This window comes from Podarcis tiliguerta, assembly GCF_965153285.1.
Source record: "Podarcis tiliguerta genome assembly, chromosome: 9".
Classification (NCBI taxonomy): Eukaryota; Metazoa; Chordata; class Lepidosauria; order Squamata; family Lacertidae; genus Podarcis; species Podarcis tiliguerta.
In genome coordinates, this window is record NC_139542.1 from 10,647,105 (window position 1) to 10,661,544 (window position 14,440).

Genomic DNA, 14,440 nt, shown 5'->3' on the forward strand with positions numbered 1-14,440 from the left:
TCGTGAGCGGCTTTGAGAGTCGTCTGAATGAAAAGCGGCATAGAAACACGTCCCTTCTACCCAAGAATAAAACAAACCCCTACCTTCGCAGCGATGAGCATGCGCCGTGCGGCACCATGTAGCCCTGGCGCTGCCCTCACTTTGCTTCTCCTGCCCGCTTCCCATCCGCTCTCGCTCTCCTGGCGAAGCAGGAGGAGGAAGGGCAGAGGCTGGGGCTTCAGTTCCGCAAATGCGCATGCGCTTCCCCAAACAGCCCCTGCTTCCTGCAAGCGAGGAGATTTGCTTTCCAAATGCTGCAAAGCAGCTTCGCGGACCTTCTTCCCCGGAGCAACCTGCGCGGCGGAGTCACCCTCACAGGTACCGTATCCTGCAAAGGTCCTACTCCTGCCCTGCTCGCTGTTCCTCCCCATTATTTACTTCTGCTCCCTCTCCTTCCTTGAAGAAATGGTCATATCCGGGCTAAATGCACATAAATAGAAAGGTGGGCACGTGAAATGCACGCAGCTCAGTGGTGGTTGTTGTCGTTTTGTCGTGTCCGACTCTTCGTGACCCCATGGACTAGAGCACGCCAGGCACTCCTGTCTTCCACTGCCTCCCGCAGTTGGGTCAAACTCATGCTGGTAGCTTCAAAGACACTATCCAACCATCTCGTCCTCTGTCGTCCCCTTCTCCTTGTGCCCTCCATCTTTCCCAGCATCAGGGTCTTTTCCAGGGAGTCTTCTCTTCTCATGAGGTGGCCAAAGTATTGGAGCCTCAGCTTCAGGATCTGTCCTTCCAGTGAGCACTCAGGGCTGATTTCCTTCAGAATGGAGAGGTTTGATCTTCTTGCAGTCCATGGGACTCTCAAGAGTCTCCTCCAGCACCTTAATTCAAAAGCATCAATTCTTTGGCAATCAGCCTTCTTTATGGTCCAGCTCTCACTTCCATACATCACTACTGGGAAAACCTTAGCTTTAACTATACGGACCTTTGGTATGATGCCCCTATTTCCATTCGAGAAATGCTGGAGGGAATGTCTCTATTTTCATTGGAGAAATGTTGGAGGGTATGGAATAGGGTATGCATAGAGCCATAGAACTGTAGAATTGGAAGGGACCCCGAGAGTCATCTAGACCAACCCCCTGCAATGCAGAAATCCATGACAGCTGGCCACCCAACCTCTGCTTTAAAAAACCTCCAATGCAGAAGTTTAGTCATCGTTAAGAGTGGGTTTCTGTCAATCATTGTTTGTGCCCGATCTGCTTCTGCACAGTGCTCCTTCCTTCCTTTCCTTGCCATCCGTTTTTTTCAAAAAGCTTCCTGATTTCTCTGCTCCATGTCACTGTTGCTGCTGCAACTCTGAGCTCCCAACAGCAGGGACAGCCCTCTAGCTATTCTCAAGCAGATCCCTTCTCTTTCAGCAGCAGAGAGAGGGGGGGGGTCCCTCCTTTCTACCCCACCCTGGGCCTCGCCTCTCAATTTGTTCCCACCCCCAATCTATTCAATACAGTGGTACCTCAGGTTACATACGCTTCAGGTTAAAGACTCCGCTAACCCAGAAATAGTGCTTCAGGTTAAGAACTTTGCTTCAGGATGAGAACAGAAATTGTGCTCTGGTGGCAGCAGGAGGCCCCATTAGCTAAAGTGGTGCTTCAGGTTAAGAACAGTTTCAGGTTAAGTACGGACCTCTGGAACGAATTAAGTACTTAACCTGAGGTACCACTGTACTCCGTCTTTCCTGTTCTTTGCTTGGGTCTTATTTTACCACCTTATTATTATTATTATTATTATTATTATTATTATTATTTATACCTCGCCCATCTGGCTGGGCCTCCCCATCCACTCTGGGCGGTTTCCAACAAAATGTTAAAATAAAGTAATGTATCAAACATTAAAAGCTTCCCTAAACAGGGCTGCCTTCAGATGTCTTCTAGAACTCTGGTGGTAGTTGTTTATCTCTTTGACATGTGGTGGGAGGGCGTTCCACAGGGCGGGTGCCACCACCGAGAAGGCCCTCTGCCTGACTTCTCACAGTGAGGGAACCGCCAGAAGGCCCTTGGTGCTGGACCTCAGTGTCCAGGCTGAACGATGGGGGTGGAGACGCTCCTGCAGGTATACAGGACCGAGGCCGTTTAGGGCTTTAAAGGTCAACACCAACACTTTGAATTGTGCTCGGAAACGTACTGGGAGCCAATGTAGGTCCTTCAAGACCGGTATTATGTGGCCTCAGCAGCCACTCCCAGTCACCAGTCTAGCTGTTCTTTCTGTGCAGATTCTCCTCTCTCAGTGTATTGTGTGGTGTATGCTAAAGGTGACTTAGGAGTGTGTGTCTCCTCATTTGTTTGTGTGCATGCACGCAGGCTGTGTGTTAGAACTCTGTGTCTGATTTTTTCCCCTATGTGTGCACACAAAAGGTGTGAGTTTGGAATGAGTACTTCATTCTGTGCGCATGCCTGAAGGATGTGAGTAGAATTGTGCCTCTGATTTTTTGAGTTAAAAGTGTGAGTTAGGAGTGTGTGTGTGTTGGGAATGTGCCCTGTTCTGTTCTAAGGTTATGCGTTAGAAATGTGTGCCTGATCGTGTTTATGGTTCTGCATGCCTGGTCCTGCCCACTGTCGAAATACAGCCTCCGAGAGGTTTCCACTTAAGTAATCTGGCCCTCAGGCCGACAGAGGTTTCCCAACCTGTTCTTGCACGTAACAGGTTGGTGGAAATGGCATCCCTGCCCAGGCAGCTCACAAGACGAGACCCACTGTTAAATTGCATCATGTACCTGTCAAATTGCATTATGTGCCGAATTATGATATTTGAAGATCCAATTTTCCGTTCTACTTACGAGTAGTTGTTTAAAGTCCAATTGTCCACAGGAAAAAGTCAGCGCTCTCCTGCAACAGCAATGCGGCTTCACTCCGTGAAAAAAGCAGTCAATTCGAAGCACCACGCCGCTCACCCCATGTCACTCCGGATCCCCGAAACCGGGTTTCCCCGCGAGTAGGGGAGGCGCAAAAAGGTGCCAGCTGAATCCCAGGTCCACAGGCTTCTCCTGCCTGTGGTTTTTAGTGGGTCTTCGCCTCGCCGTGGCGGTCCAGACCCTAATTTTCGCGGAGCGGATTCCTCCAGATTAGAGGAAATCCGCCATTGCCGGAGGCGCTAACCCGGAAGTGTCAAATTGCATTATGTACCTTCCACACTGTCCTCTCAGATTCCTAGTTTCCCTGCTTCTGGCCGTGTTTCCCAAGTGGCTTACAAAACAAGACAAGGAAGCTCCACTAATCAAAAGCCAGGCTTCTGCTTTAATTGTACAGTCATACCTCAGGTTACGACGCGGGTGGCGCTGTGGGTTAAACCACAGAGCCTAGGACGATCAGAAGGTTGGCACTTCGAATCCCCACGACAGGGTGAGCTCCCGTTGCTCGGTCCCTGCTCCTGCCAACCTAGCAGTTCGAAAGCATGGCAAAGTGCAAGTAGATAAATAGGTACCGCTCCAGCGGGAAGGTAAACGGTGTTTCTGTGCGCTGCTCTGGTTCGCCAGAAGCGGCTTAGTCATGCTGGCCACATGACCCGGAAGCTGTACGCCGGCTCCCTTGGCCAATAAAGCGAGATGAGTGCCGCAACCCCAGAGTCGGCCACAGCTGGACCTAATGGTAACCTTTACCTCGGGTTACAAACGCTTCAGGTTGCGCGTTTTTGGTCGCGCACTGCGTCAAACCCAGAAGTACCGGAACAGGTTACTTCTGGGTTTTGGCTTTTTGCGTATGCACAGAAGCGCTAAATCGTGCTTTCGCATGCACAGAATCACAACCTGCGCATGTGCAGGCACAACACTGCTGGTTGCGAACGCTGCAGGTTGTGAACGTGCCTCCCGCACGGATCACGTTCGCAACTCGAGCATCCACTATACAGGCAACTCCCCACTTGCACATGATGTACTTATGTGCAACTGTGTACACATGCGGCACAGGGAACCCAGAAAGGGAAGTGGACCTTCCACAGAGCCTCTCCCAGGTGCTCCCCACTTCTAGGTTCCACTTCCGGGTTTCCAGCACTTTCTTGTGCTCAATCAGAGCCAGTGTGGTGTAGTGGTTAAGAGCGGTAGTCTTGTAATCTGGGGAACCGGGTTCGCGTCTCCGCTCCTCCACATGCAGCTGCTGGGTGACCTTGGGCTAGTCACACTTCTTTGAAGTCTCTCAGCCTCACTCACCTCACAGAGTGTTTGTTGTGGGGGAGGAAGGGAAAGGAGAATGTTAGCCGCTTTGAGACTCCTTCGGGCAGTGATAAAGCGGGATATCAAATCCAAACTCTTCTTCTTCAATCACACACAGGCAGATTATGTGCTAGTGGGGAGCTGTTTGTATTATTATTCTTTAAAATTTGCTTTTCACCCTTCCTTAAAAATTGTGATGTTGGTCAGCCTGGAGAAATCTGCTTTGTGGTCCAATTTTGAACCCTTGCCAATGTTTGCCAATGTGTTTTTGGTGGTTTTTAATTGCTTTTGATAGGCTTCCCACCTTATTTTAAATTGTATTGTTTAGACATTTCGATGTGTGCCACTCTGGGCTACTTTGTTTTTTTTGTTTTTTTAATAATCTTCATTAATTTAAATTATACACATATACAAAGAATTTACAATCTCATACTACAAAAAGAAAATTTAAGAAAAATCAATTAAGGAAAAAAAAGAAGAAAATACAGAAAAAAGAAAGGAGAAAAAGCAGATTTACGTGCATAAAGAAACTTAATCTTTCTAATTAATACTTAAATAAACACTTAAATAAAAAAGACTTCTGACAAAACGAGTCTTCCAATCATTCTCATTGTGCTGTTTATACTGTCGCTGTTTTCTTCGCACAGTTTTATATTCTTTAATATTGTTCCCATCTACTCCACAAACGGTATTTATTGTGTTTACAAGTATCACTCAAGTTTGGCTAATATGGTGCGGTTGGTACAATATGATCATATATAATCTGGACTACTTTGGGTGGGATGCAAATTGAATAAACAAAGAAGCATGGCCGGCAGGCCAAAGGGTTTCCCCAGCACTGAGTAAAATAGCGAGGCCCTTGCAAAATGCCAATAGCAGCTGACCTTTCTCTGCCTCTTACTGTCTCTTAAACAGGGTTGTTTGCTAATTACGCAGAGCTCTGTTGATTTGATTTGCATCTGAAGAAGTCGACAGCAAGGCAGGAGTGACCGTGAAGGATGACTCAAGTCTGGACCAGCAGTGGGATCCGCTTCTTGTTTTAACGCCCCCTCTCAAAGAGACCCAAATATGGAGCCACATCAGACATTCAGGAAACGAATCCTTTCCGGATTCCTCAGGAAAGAACTCCTATTCAGTGCTGCTTTCGCCATCAGGCTCGCTCTTGTCTTCTACGGAGTTTATCAGGACAGGACGATGCTGGTGAAATATACGGACATCGACTATCAGGTCTTCACCGACGGCGCCAAGTACGTCACGGAAGGGAAATCTCCCTACCTGAGAGCCACTTACCGTTACACCCCGCTCCTGGCCTGGATCTTGACCCCAAATGTTCACTTGACTGATCTGTACGGAAAGATCCTTTTCGTTGCGGGGGATATGGTTGCCGCTTACCTCATCTACGAGATCCTGCTTCTCAGAGGCCTAGGGGACAGGGAGGCTTGTGGCTGCTGTGCTTTCTGGCTCCTCAACCCCCTGCCAATGACCGTGTCCAGCCGGGGCAATGCAGAATCTCTCGTCGCAAGCCTGGTCCTTGGCACCATGTACTACGTGGAGAAGAGGCGGTTGGTGATGGCGGCCGTTCTTTACGGCCTCTCCGTGCATATGAAGATTTACCCGGCGACCTACGCGTTGCCGTTAGCCCTTCATCTGCAAAGCTGCGGGAACCCGGAGCGAAGAGAAGCAAACATTTCGAAGGGGAGGCTCTTGCTCGCCGGCGACTTCCTGCGGCCTCTCTTAAGGCTGTTGTCCAGCCGCGACGTCCTGGTTTTCGGGACGGTGGCCGGTTCCACCTTTGCAGCCCTGGGCCTGGCGTTTTACCTCCGTTACGGCTGGGAGTTTCTGGAGCACACCTACCTCTACCACCTGACGCGCCGAGACATCCGCCACAACTTCTCGCCTTACTTTTACATGCTGTACCTGACGGCGGAGAGCGAGTGGAGTTTCCCCCTCGGACTTGCGGCCTTCCTCCCGCAGCTCCTCCTCCTGCTGGTCATATCCTTGGCTTATTACCAGGACCTTGTCTTCTGCTGCTTCTTGCACACTGCGGTGTTTGTGAGCTTCAACAAAGTGTGCACATCCCAGTATTTCCTCTGGTACCTTTGCCTCCTTCCACCTGTGCTGCCTCGCCTGAGGATGTCCTGGGTTCGGGCCGCCACGCTTCTCCTGCTGTGGCTTCTTGGGCAGGGTCTGTGGTTGGCGCCAGCCTATTTTCTGGAGTTCAAAGGGCAAAACACTTTCTTGCTCATCTGGCTAGCAGGCTTGCTCTTCCTCCTTATCAACTGCGCGGTCCTCGTTCAGATTATTTCTCACTATTGTACAGCGCAGGTGACCAGGAAAGTGAAGCAGCGGTGAGCCCTGACTCCTCACAAAGGAGGAATCCTACAGGTGGTTCTCTGAGAGGAGTTATTCACTGAGCAAGACTGGGTAACAACAGACTTAAAAAAAAAAGCTTGGGGGATTTCTTTTTCGGTATCGGTTTTGCACTGTTTTGGAAACTCGCGCCCTTCGTTTTGAGAAAGGCGAAGGCTTTTTTTTTGAGGTCTTCTGAAACATGACTATTGATGTGTATTCATTTGTTACGTAACTGGTTCCCATTTCTTTTTTTAAAAAAATATAAATGAATTTTATTAGTATTTTCCACACAACAACAACACGAAAGATATCAAAAGATAACAATACACAACACTCAAAAATCAACATTCGAAAACTAAAAAAGACAAAAAACAACAACAAAAAACCCAAACAAATCCATATCTTACAAGTTAATATTACTTACTTATCAAACCTTTATTAGGCATTATACAAATAAAACCATAAAAGAGAAAATAAGATATAAAAGCCTTAAAATATATATAAAAAGGCAGCAGTTGGCTACATACATATATATATATATGCATATAGAGTCAGTGGTTTTCCTTGTTAACCTGCTCCTTGGAGAACTGCTACCAAAAACTCGGCTACCCCCGCCGTTACCCTTTGGTCAACGTCGGATAGGCAGAATCCCACACATTCACCTTGCTGGGGTTCCAGACCACCCAAAAGAGGGGACAGCACGCGTTGACGGAGCGTACGGTACAATGGGCAATGAAAGAGAATATGCTCTACGGTGTCCGGGACATTCATAGAACATCTGCAGAATCTCTTGTTTCTGGGAATGTTTTGATATCTTCCCCTGACAAATGCTGAGGGAAAAACATTCAAACGGGCCAGCATAAAAGCCCTACGTTGGGCTGGGATTATTAATTTAGTGACGTAATTGGCTCTGCCAGCTAAGATATTTAAACCATAGAATATGGGAGAGCAAATTTTGTTTACAGCTGCCATAATATTTTGCCTCTCGACATCCTTTAGTCTAGTTAGGATATTATGGAAAATGTATTGCTCATTAGAATTGTACAGGGGTTCCAGCTCGATGCCTAAAGATTCAATCTTTTTTTCGAGGTACTGATACCATCTTGATTTGTAGGAGTCTTTGAGCAAATCTGCGAGCAGACTTGATGGGGGGCAGCGAAAATGGCAGCGTAACCAGTACTTTATTGAGGTGGACCAGGCCCAATATTCCATTGTGTGTATGCCTATTTCTGCACACATTGTTTCATATTTAATCGCAGCTGGGAGTCCAAGAATACGTCTCAAAAAGCTGGAGTGAATCTTTTTTAAATCACTATTATATGCTTGGACCCATAGCGGGATTCCATAGAATATCTGGGATTGCACTTTTGCTTGGAATATCTGATTGGCCGCAGGAATAAATTGATTGCCTTTCTGATAATAAAAACGGGCAACTGCTGATGAGGTGCACTTTGCCTGTTTTATGGCATTTGTGCGATGATTTGCCCACCCTAAATTGCTCTGGAATAAGATTCCCAGATACCTATAGATTTTCACTTGTTGGATTTCTTGCCCTCTTATTTTCCATTTCTCTAATTTCCAACCATTCGAGAAGACCAAAATTTTTGTCTTCTCGTAATTTATAGAGAGTTTGTTACATTCGCAGTAAAGGATCAGAGAAGATATAAGACGTTTCAGACCCAAGCTCGTTAATGATAGTAGAACAGCATCGTCTGCGTATAATAACAGAGGAACTGGTTTCTGATTAAGTTTAGGGGCATGTGATTCTATTTTTTGAAGGTGATCTGGCAAGTCTGATAAAAATAAATTAAATAGAAAGGGGGCAAGAATACACCCTTGTTTTACCCCTTTCGAGTTTGGGATGTCTGATGAAAGGTGACCTTTGGTGTTAAGTTTGACTTGACAGATATTGGAAGAGTATAAATTTTGTATTAGAATCAATAAGCGCTGGTCAATTTTTAATTCTGCGAGTTTCCTCCACAGCTTTGGGCGGTCAATTGAGTCGAATGCACCACGAAAATCTACAAAAGCAGCATATATCTTAGATTGCCTTTGAGATCTGTATTTTTCAACCAAATGCATAAGTATAAGGCAGTGGTCTAATGTAGAGCAACCTTTGGAGAAACCTATTTGTTCTTTCCCTGGTAAATTTAGATTTTTCATCCAGGTGAGGAGTTTAGATAAAAGGTGCTTAGCGTAGATTTTCCCTATCACTGATAATAGGCTTATCGGTCTATAATTCCCTGGTTCTTTTGGGTCGCCATTTTTAAAGATTGGGATAATTATTGATCTTAACCATATCTCAGGTATGATCCCATATTTATCTATGAGAGTAAACAAGTGAGCTAAGGGTTCTGCCCACCAATCTATATAGGTCTTAAATAATTCTATTGGTAGACCGTCTGGCCCAGGAGATTTCCCCGATTTGAAATTTTTAACTATCTCTCTAATTTCCTCTTCTTCTACCCTTGGCCACTCCTGGAGTTTATTGATTTTATTTTTAGTGGTTTCATTTCCTTTAAGTTCACTGTGTAGATTGTTAAATACAGATGTAAAATATTGGGACCATTTGGATTCTGCAATTGGTGGTAGAGTTAGTTGATTTTCGGCTTTCAATCCTCCGTACACTAGGTTCCAGAGCGCTTTGTTGTTTTTACTCTGAATTGAGTCGAGTAATTGTAGCCATTTTTGGGTTGCATATTTCTGTTTCTTTTCGGCCAGAATGTAATGATATTTTCTTTTTTCATCAAGATAAGAGGGCTCTAGTTTAGTGCGATTATTTTTAAATGTTTGGCGCAGTTTTCTTTTTAGCTGGAAGCATTCATCATCAAACCAAGGGCTAGCGCTATGTTTAAGTACCCAAGCTTTAGGTGGAGTACCGAGTTCTACGAATATTTGGAAGATTTCATTATAAATTTTCGGAATATCGCTGTAGGAATTAGCGGTCTTTAAGTTGGATAATACTTGCTTTCTCAGGTTGGCTGTAAGTTTTTGCCCCACTGCTGCGCTCATTTCCTGGGACCATTTTAATTGGGTCATTTGTTTGTATTGAGAGGGTTCTATGATATTGTGCTTGGTTATTTTGGTTTCATCCTTTAAGTTAATAGACAACAATAATGGCTGATGGTCGCTTTCAGTACGCGTTCCAATTTTGAGGTCTATGATCGAATTTATAATATTATAAGGGACAAGAATATAGTCGATGACACTGCATCCTCGGGGGGAGAAGTATGTAAACTCCCACAAGTTAATATTATAAACACTAAAACAACAAGAAGATATTGACTTCCACCAATCCCACAGCACCTCCTTTACCTCTCATTATGTCTTCCTGTTTTCCTGTTTTCTTTATCATCTCTATCCTAACATCTAGATATAAATCCTTCTTTCATATCCTTTCACTTCACAAGGTTATTCCAGACTCAGCCAGATTTCTGCCCTCGAACCTTGACTTTTGAAGTGTTCATTTAGGCATTCTTTTTTTACTTCACTTTTTGGTTTTTGTCTTATTATATCTGTCAATTTGGCTAATTCTAAGTATTCTGAGAGCTTACATAGCCACTCTCTCCTAGTGGGTAACTGATTCCCTTTCCAGTACTTAGCCAGCAGGATTCTTGCTGCAGACGTTTTGTATAAGAAAAAAATGGTTTTGTCTTTTGGAATATCGTCATTTAAAATTCCTAAAAGGAATGCCTCTGGCCTTTTACTATATGATATTCTTAATATTTTCTTTATTTCTTCATGGATCATGCTCCAAAATTTCCCAGTTTCGGGGCATGTCCACCACATATGGTAGAAGGTTCCTTTTTGTATCTTGCATCTCCAGTACTTATTATTATATGTTTTATTCATTTTTGAATAAAATGAATAAAACCTGGTTCCCATTTCTACTGCATTGCACTGTTCAGATAGTTTAACGGCACTTGATGTCAGGAGCTGGAGTCTGGAGTAGGTCAGCAATAAAAAAACACAGGTGTCAGGGAAGTTCACTCTTTATTCAAAGAAACCAAAACAGCTCAGGCCTAGTGTCACAGCAACTCTTCTCTGTAGGTCTGGCCCCAATGAGGCAGTTCTGAGGACTGAAGGTCCTCGCCTTCCCACCACTCTCTAAGACTCCTCTTCTCCCTGGTTCTTCCACAACAACAGCAAGCTGAGGCTCTGTCTAGTCTCTCTTTGCTCTGCCCTCTTCATTCCTCTATGGGAGACCAGGGAGGAGAGGAGCTGGTCGCAGCAGGAAAGGAAGACTCCCTGGTTTCTTCAGCAGCCCACCTCATCTCCGTCTCCTGGTCCCCCTCCTCTCCAGCCTCTGATTCTAGACTGCTCTCTGCCATAGCTCTTCCTGCTCACTAAAGCCTGTTGCCTCTCCAGCTTCCGACACCATCTCCTCCCAGTCTGCCCCCTCTTCTCCCTCTGACCACTCATCACCGTCTCACCTCCAGTCCCCTGGCTCAGAGCCTTCTTCCCTAGCTGGTGCCTCCCACCATTCCTCTGTGTCCAGCACAGGTGTAATATGTGCAAGTCCAGGTTTAATATTGTAGTTGCCCCAAAGTGCCGACTGGACTCTCCACATATGAATTAGCCCTTCTCTGTGTTTCCCACTTGCGGGGAACGTACGGGTCTTGGTCAGGCAAGAAGGGTCTTGTCAGTGTTGGCCCCCTTGCCTGTGGAATGTTCTTTCTACCATCTCTGGCAGCTTTTAGGTACCAGGCTAAGCTTTTTCCTGTTTATCCAGGTCTTTTGTTAATTAATAATGCTGCCTCCTGTGGTGCTGCTCATCTTTTAGATGGGTGGTTAGGACTAGATCCTTATTTTATTGTGCATTTGTGTACTGTTGGCGCTTTAATTTTTCTCTCCTCTTAATTTCTTTTTCATATACAGTGTTTCATTTGTTTGTCGAGTCCCTTTGAGACTGTAAAAAGCCACCAATAAATGAGATGATGATGACAATGACAATGATTATGATTAATAATAGATGTTTATTCACATTTCCACCACATTCTTGACCTACTGCTCTGTAAATTGGCCAGCCAAGTAGCTGGCAAGTACAAAGGTTTTGCTGTTGCTGTTGCAAGTGTTTAACCTCTGCCTGGTTGCATTGCTTAGCACGCCCGAGAAACCCCCGTAGGTCAAAGAGCCTTCTGGGTCAAAGGAGTAAATTCTCTGGAAAATTAAACCAAAGTAATTTCAGGGAGTTTCCAAGCGATTGTTCTAAGTTTCTTCATTCTCTCTCTTCTGTAGAAGTTGTTGAGTTTCCTGCATCCCACAATAGCAGCCGTTGCTGCAATAACATACAGTGGTGCCTCGCAAGACGAAATTAATTCGTTCTGCGAGTTTTTTTGTCTTGTGAATTTTTCGTCTTGCAAAGCACGGTTTCCCATAGGAAATGCATTGACGGTTTCCTATACGAATGCATTGACGGTTTTAAGAAAAAGGCGCAAGACGTTTTCATCTTGCGAAGCAAGCCCATAGGGAAATTCGTCTTGTGAAGCAACTCAAAAAACAAGAAACTCTTGCGAGTTTTTCGTCTTGCAAGGTACCACTGTAATTGCTCTGGAAAGCAAATCTTTATGAGCCCCTGAGCTGAAGCTATTTTTGTGATGGTTGATTTTGAAATTGATTCCTTTTTTGTGTGTTTGTTTTTGTTTCTTGTAATGTATTTCTTTGTTTCTTTTTTTATAAGCCCCTTTTAGTATTTTTTTTTGCGTGTTGAAAAGCGGCATACCAAGAAAGTTATGAATGAACACATATGTATTTAGGACCAGTCTTGTTTTTATGATTGTAAATTATAAATTAGAATATTTTCTAATATTCTGTTTTAATGCTGTAACACACCCTGGGACCTTCCCTTTGTGTCAGGTTGGGGACCTGTCCCACCTGTGCCTTACTGTACAGGAAAACACTGCCGGGCATTTTCCATTTGATTTAATTTTGATTTATTATATTTCTATGTCATTTTTCATCCAAATGAACCCCAAAGCGGCTTGCAAACAATAAACAACAGTAACACAGTAGCACATAATTGAACATCACAAATGCAGCCTAAAGCATATAGAATAACTAACAAATTGTCATTGAAACATTTGCAATCTATAAAACACTGTTAACGAAGCAACAAGAAGAAGCTAAAGCAAATGCCACATTATCCGATTAACAATTCGATGCAGCATTTATAATCTATGAAACAACATTAGCAGCATTAACGAAACAGAAGATAAACTAAGCGCTATTAAGCTCATAAACAAGCCAAGTACTGTTGCCTGGTTGCATTACCGGAGTTTTTCGTGGATAAACCAATTTATCATGTGATGTAGTACTGTGTTTAGTTCTAATATCTGGGAATGCTGAACCCCCTGCTCTTACCAATTTTATAAAAAGTGTTTTGGCTGCTCTGCTTAGTCTTCCCCTTGACCAAAACAGAAATCTAACAGAAGTTTCGAGGCACAGTTCCTTTCTTTCGCCACTGGGTGTCAGTGTAGGGCTACTGTCTTTGGCTAGGAGCTTCCTGGCTCTGTGGGAGAAGCCCAGCCTGTTTTTGCCAAATTTCCCAGGGGAAATGCTCTATGTCTCTTATTGTTGTTTTGTGTGTAGTTGGACATAAAATGTGAAGTTGGGAAAAATGTGTGCTTTTGGAAAGCTGATGATCTGCAGCTGGAAAAAGGGCACGTTAAGGCTATCTTAAATGTCAAGCAATTTCAGGGACAATACGTGCGCAAATTATATGAGAGTAGAATGAACTCGGTTCCTTACTTAAAAGACGCAAACTATATTAAAACACCACCTTCTTTTTAACCAGTATAGTGGTACCTTGGTTCCCAAACTTAATCTGTTTCGGATGTCTGTTCCAAAACCAAAGCGTTCCAAAACCAAGGCGTGCTTTCCCATAGAAAGTAATGCAAAACGGATTAATCCGTTCCTGACTTTTAAAAACAACCCCTAAAACAGCAGTTTAACATGGATTTTACTATCTAACGAGACGAATGATCCATAAAATGAAAGCAACAATCAATGTGCTGTACTGTAAAGTAAATAAGACAGTATTGTAGATGATAAAAATAAAAATTTAATTTTTTCCTTACTTGCACTGATGATAGTCATTGTTTGGCTGGGGGGCTTTTATCCATTTCCGCAGTCACACAATCAATCAATCAATCAATCAATCAGTAGCTGAACTGGGTTCCACACAGCCACAAAAACAAATTAACCGAAAAAGCCTCAAAAACAAAAACGCAAAATAAACAGCAAAAACAAAAGCTCCAAACTTTATCTGTTCCGGATGTCTGTTTGACTTCCGAAATGTTCGAAAACCAAGGCGCAGCTTCCGATTGGTGCAGGCGCCCCAGAAACAATAGCCGACATTGGACGGTCAGCTTCCGAAAAACATTCGAAAACCGGAACACTTACTTCTGGGCTTTTGGCGTTTGGGAATCAGGCGTTTGAGAATTAAGGTACCACTGTATTACTCTGTTTTTAACAGCTCAGATTGAGTATCAGGTGGTACACGTTGAAACTGAAAAGCTTCTCAAAGGGGTCTAATTTGCATTTGTAAGGTCTTTAAAACATGCACTAAACATCTCCGGTATGTTTGGGCCCTTAATGCATATTGCAGAGGGTTTGGTCCCCCCCCCCCCCGCTCAGCAAGTGTAGGCGTGTCTGGAAAAGCTTTAACCATCCCATAAGCATTCATACAGTATCCATTGCGGCATTCACAGTGCATGTGATTCCTGCCCCCCTTTGCAGCTTCACATTGAGATCTGAAAGATGACCAGTGGTATCAACAAGGAAAATAAGGTAAAGGTAAAGGGACACAGGTGGCACTGTGGGTTAAATCACAGAGCCTAGGACTTGCCGATCAGCAGGTCGGCGGTTCGAATCCCCGCGACGGGCTGAGCTCCCGTTGTTCGGTCC

The 14,440-nt window shown here is 44.4% G+C and overlaps 1 protein-coding gene and 1 long non-coding RNA gene across 2 annotated transcripts; one reads left to right on the forward strand and one right to left on the reverse strand.

Moving 5' to 3' along the window:
* Positions 1–231: 231 nt before the first annotated feature.
* On the forward strand, positions 232–6,754 carry PIGM (phosphatidylinositol glycan anchor biosynthesis class M). Its single transcript, XM_083398532.1, has 2 exons — positions 232–357; positions 5,099–6,754. Exon 2 carries the CDS (start codon positions 5,252–5,254, stop codon positions 6,533–6,535), a length of 1,284 nt encoding a protein of 427 aa, XP_083254658.1. The 5' UTR covers positions 232–357; positions 5,099–5,251; the 3' UTR covers positions 6,536–6,754.
* Positions 6,628–11,821, reverse strand: LOC310657779. Its single transcript, XR_014501928.1, has 2 exons — positions 10,410–11,821; positions 6,628–6,767 (listed from the first exon to the last, which is right to left on the reverse strand). It is a non-coding gene; the product is annotated as an uncharacterized lncRNA (long non-coding RNA).
* Positions 11,822–14,440: the final 2,619 nt, after the last annotated feature.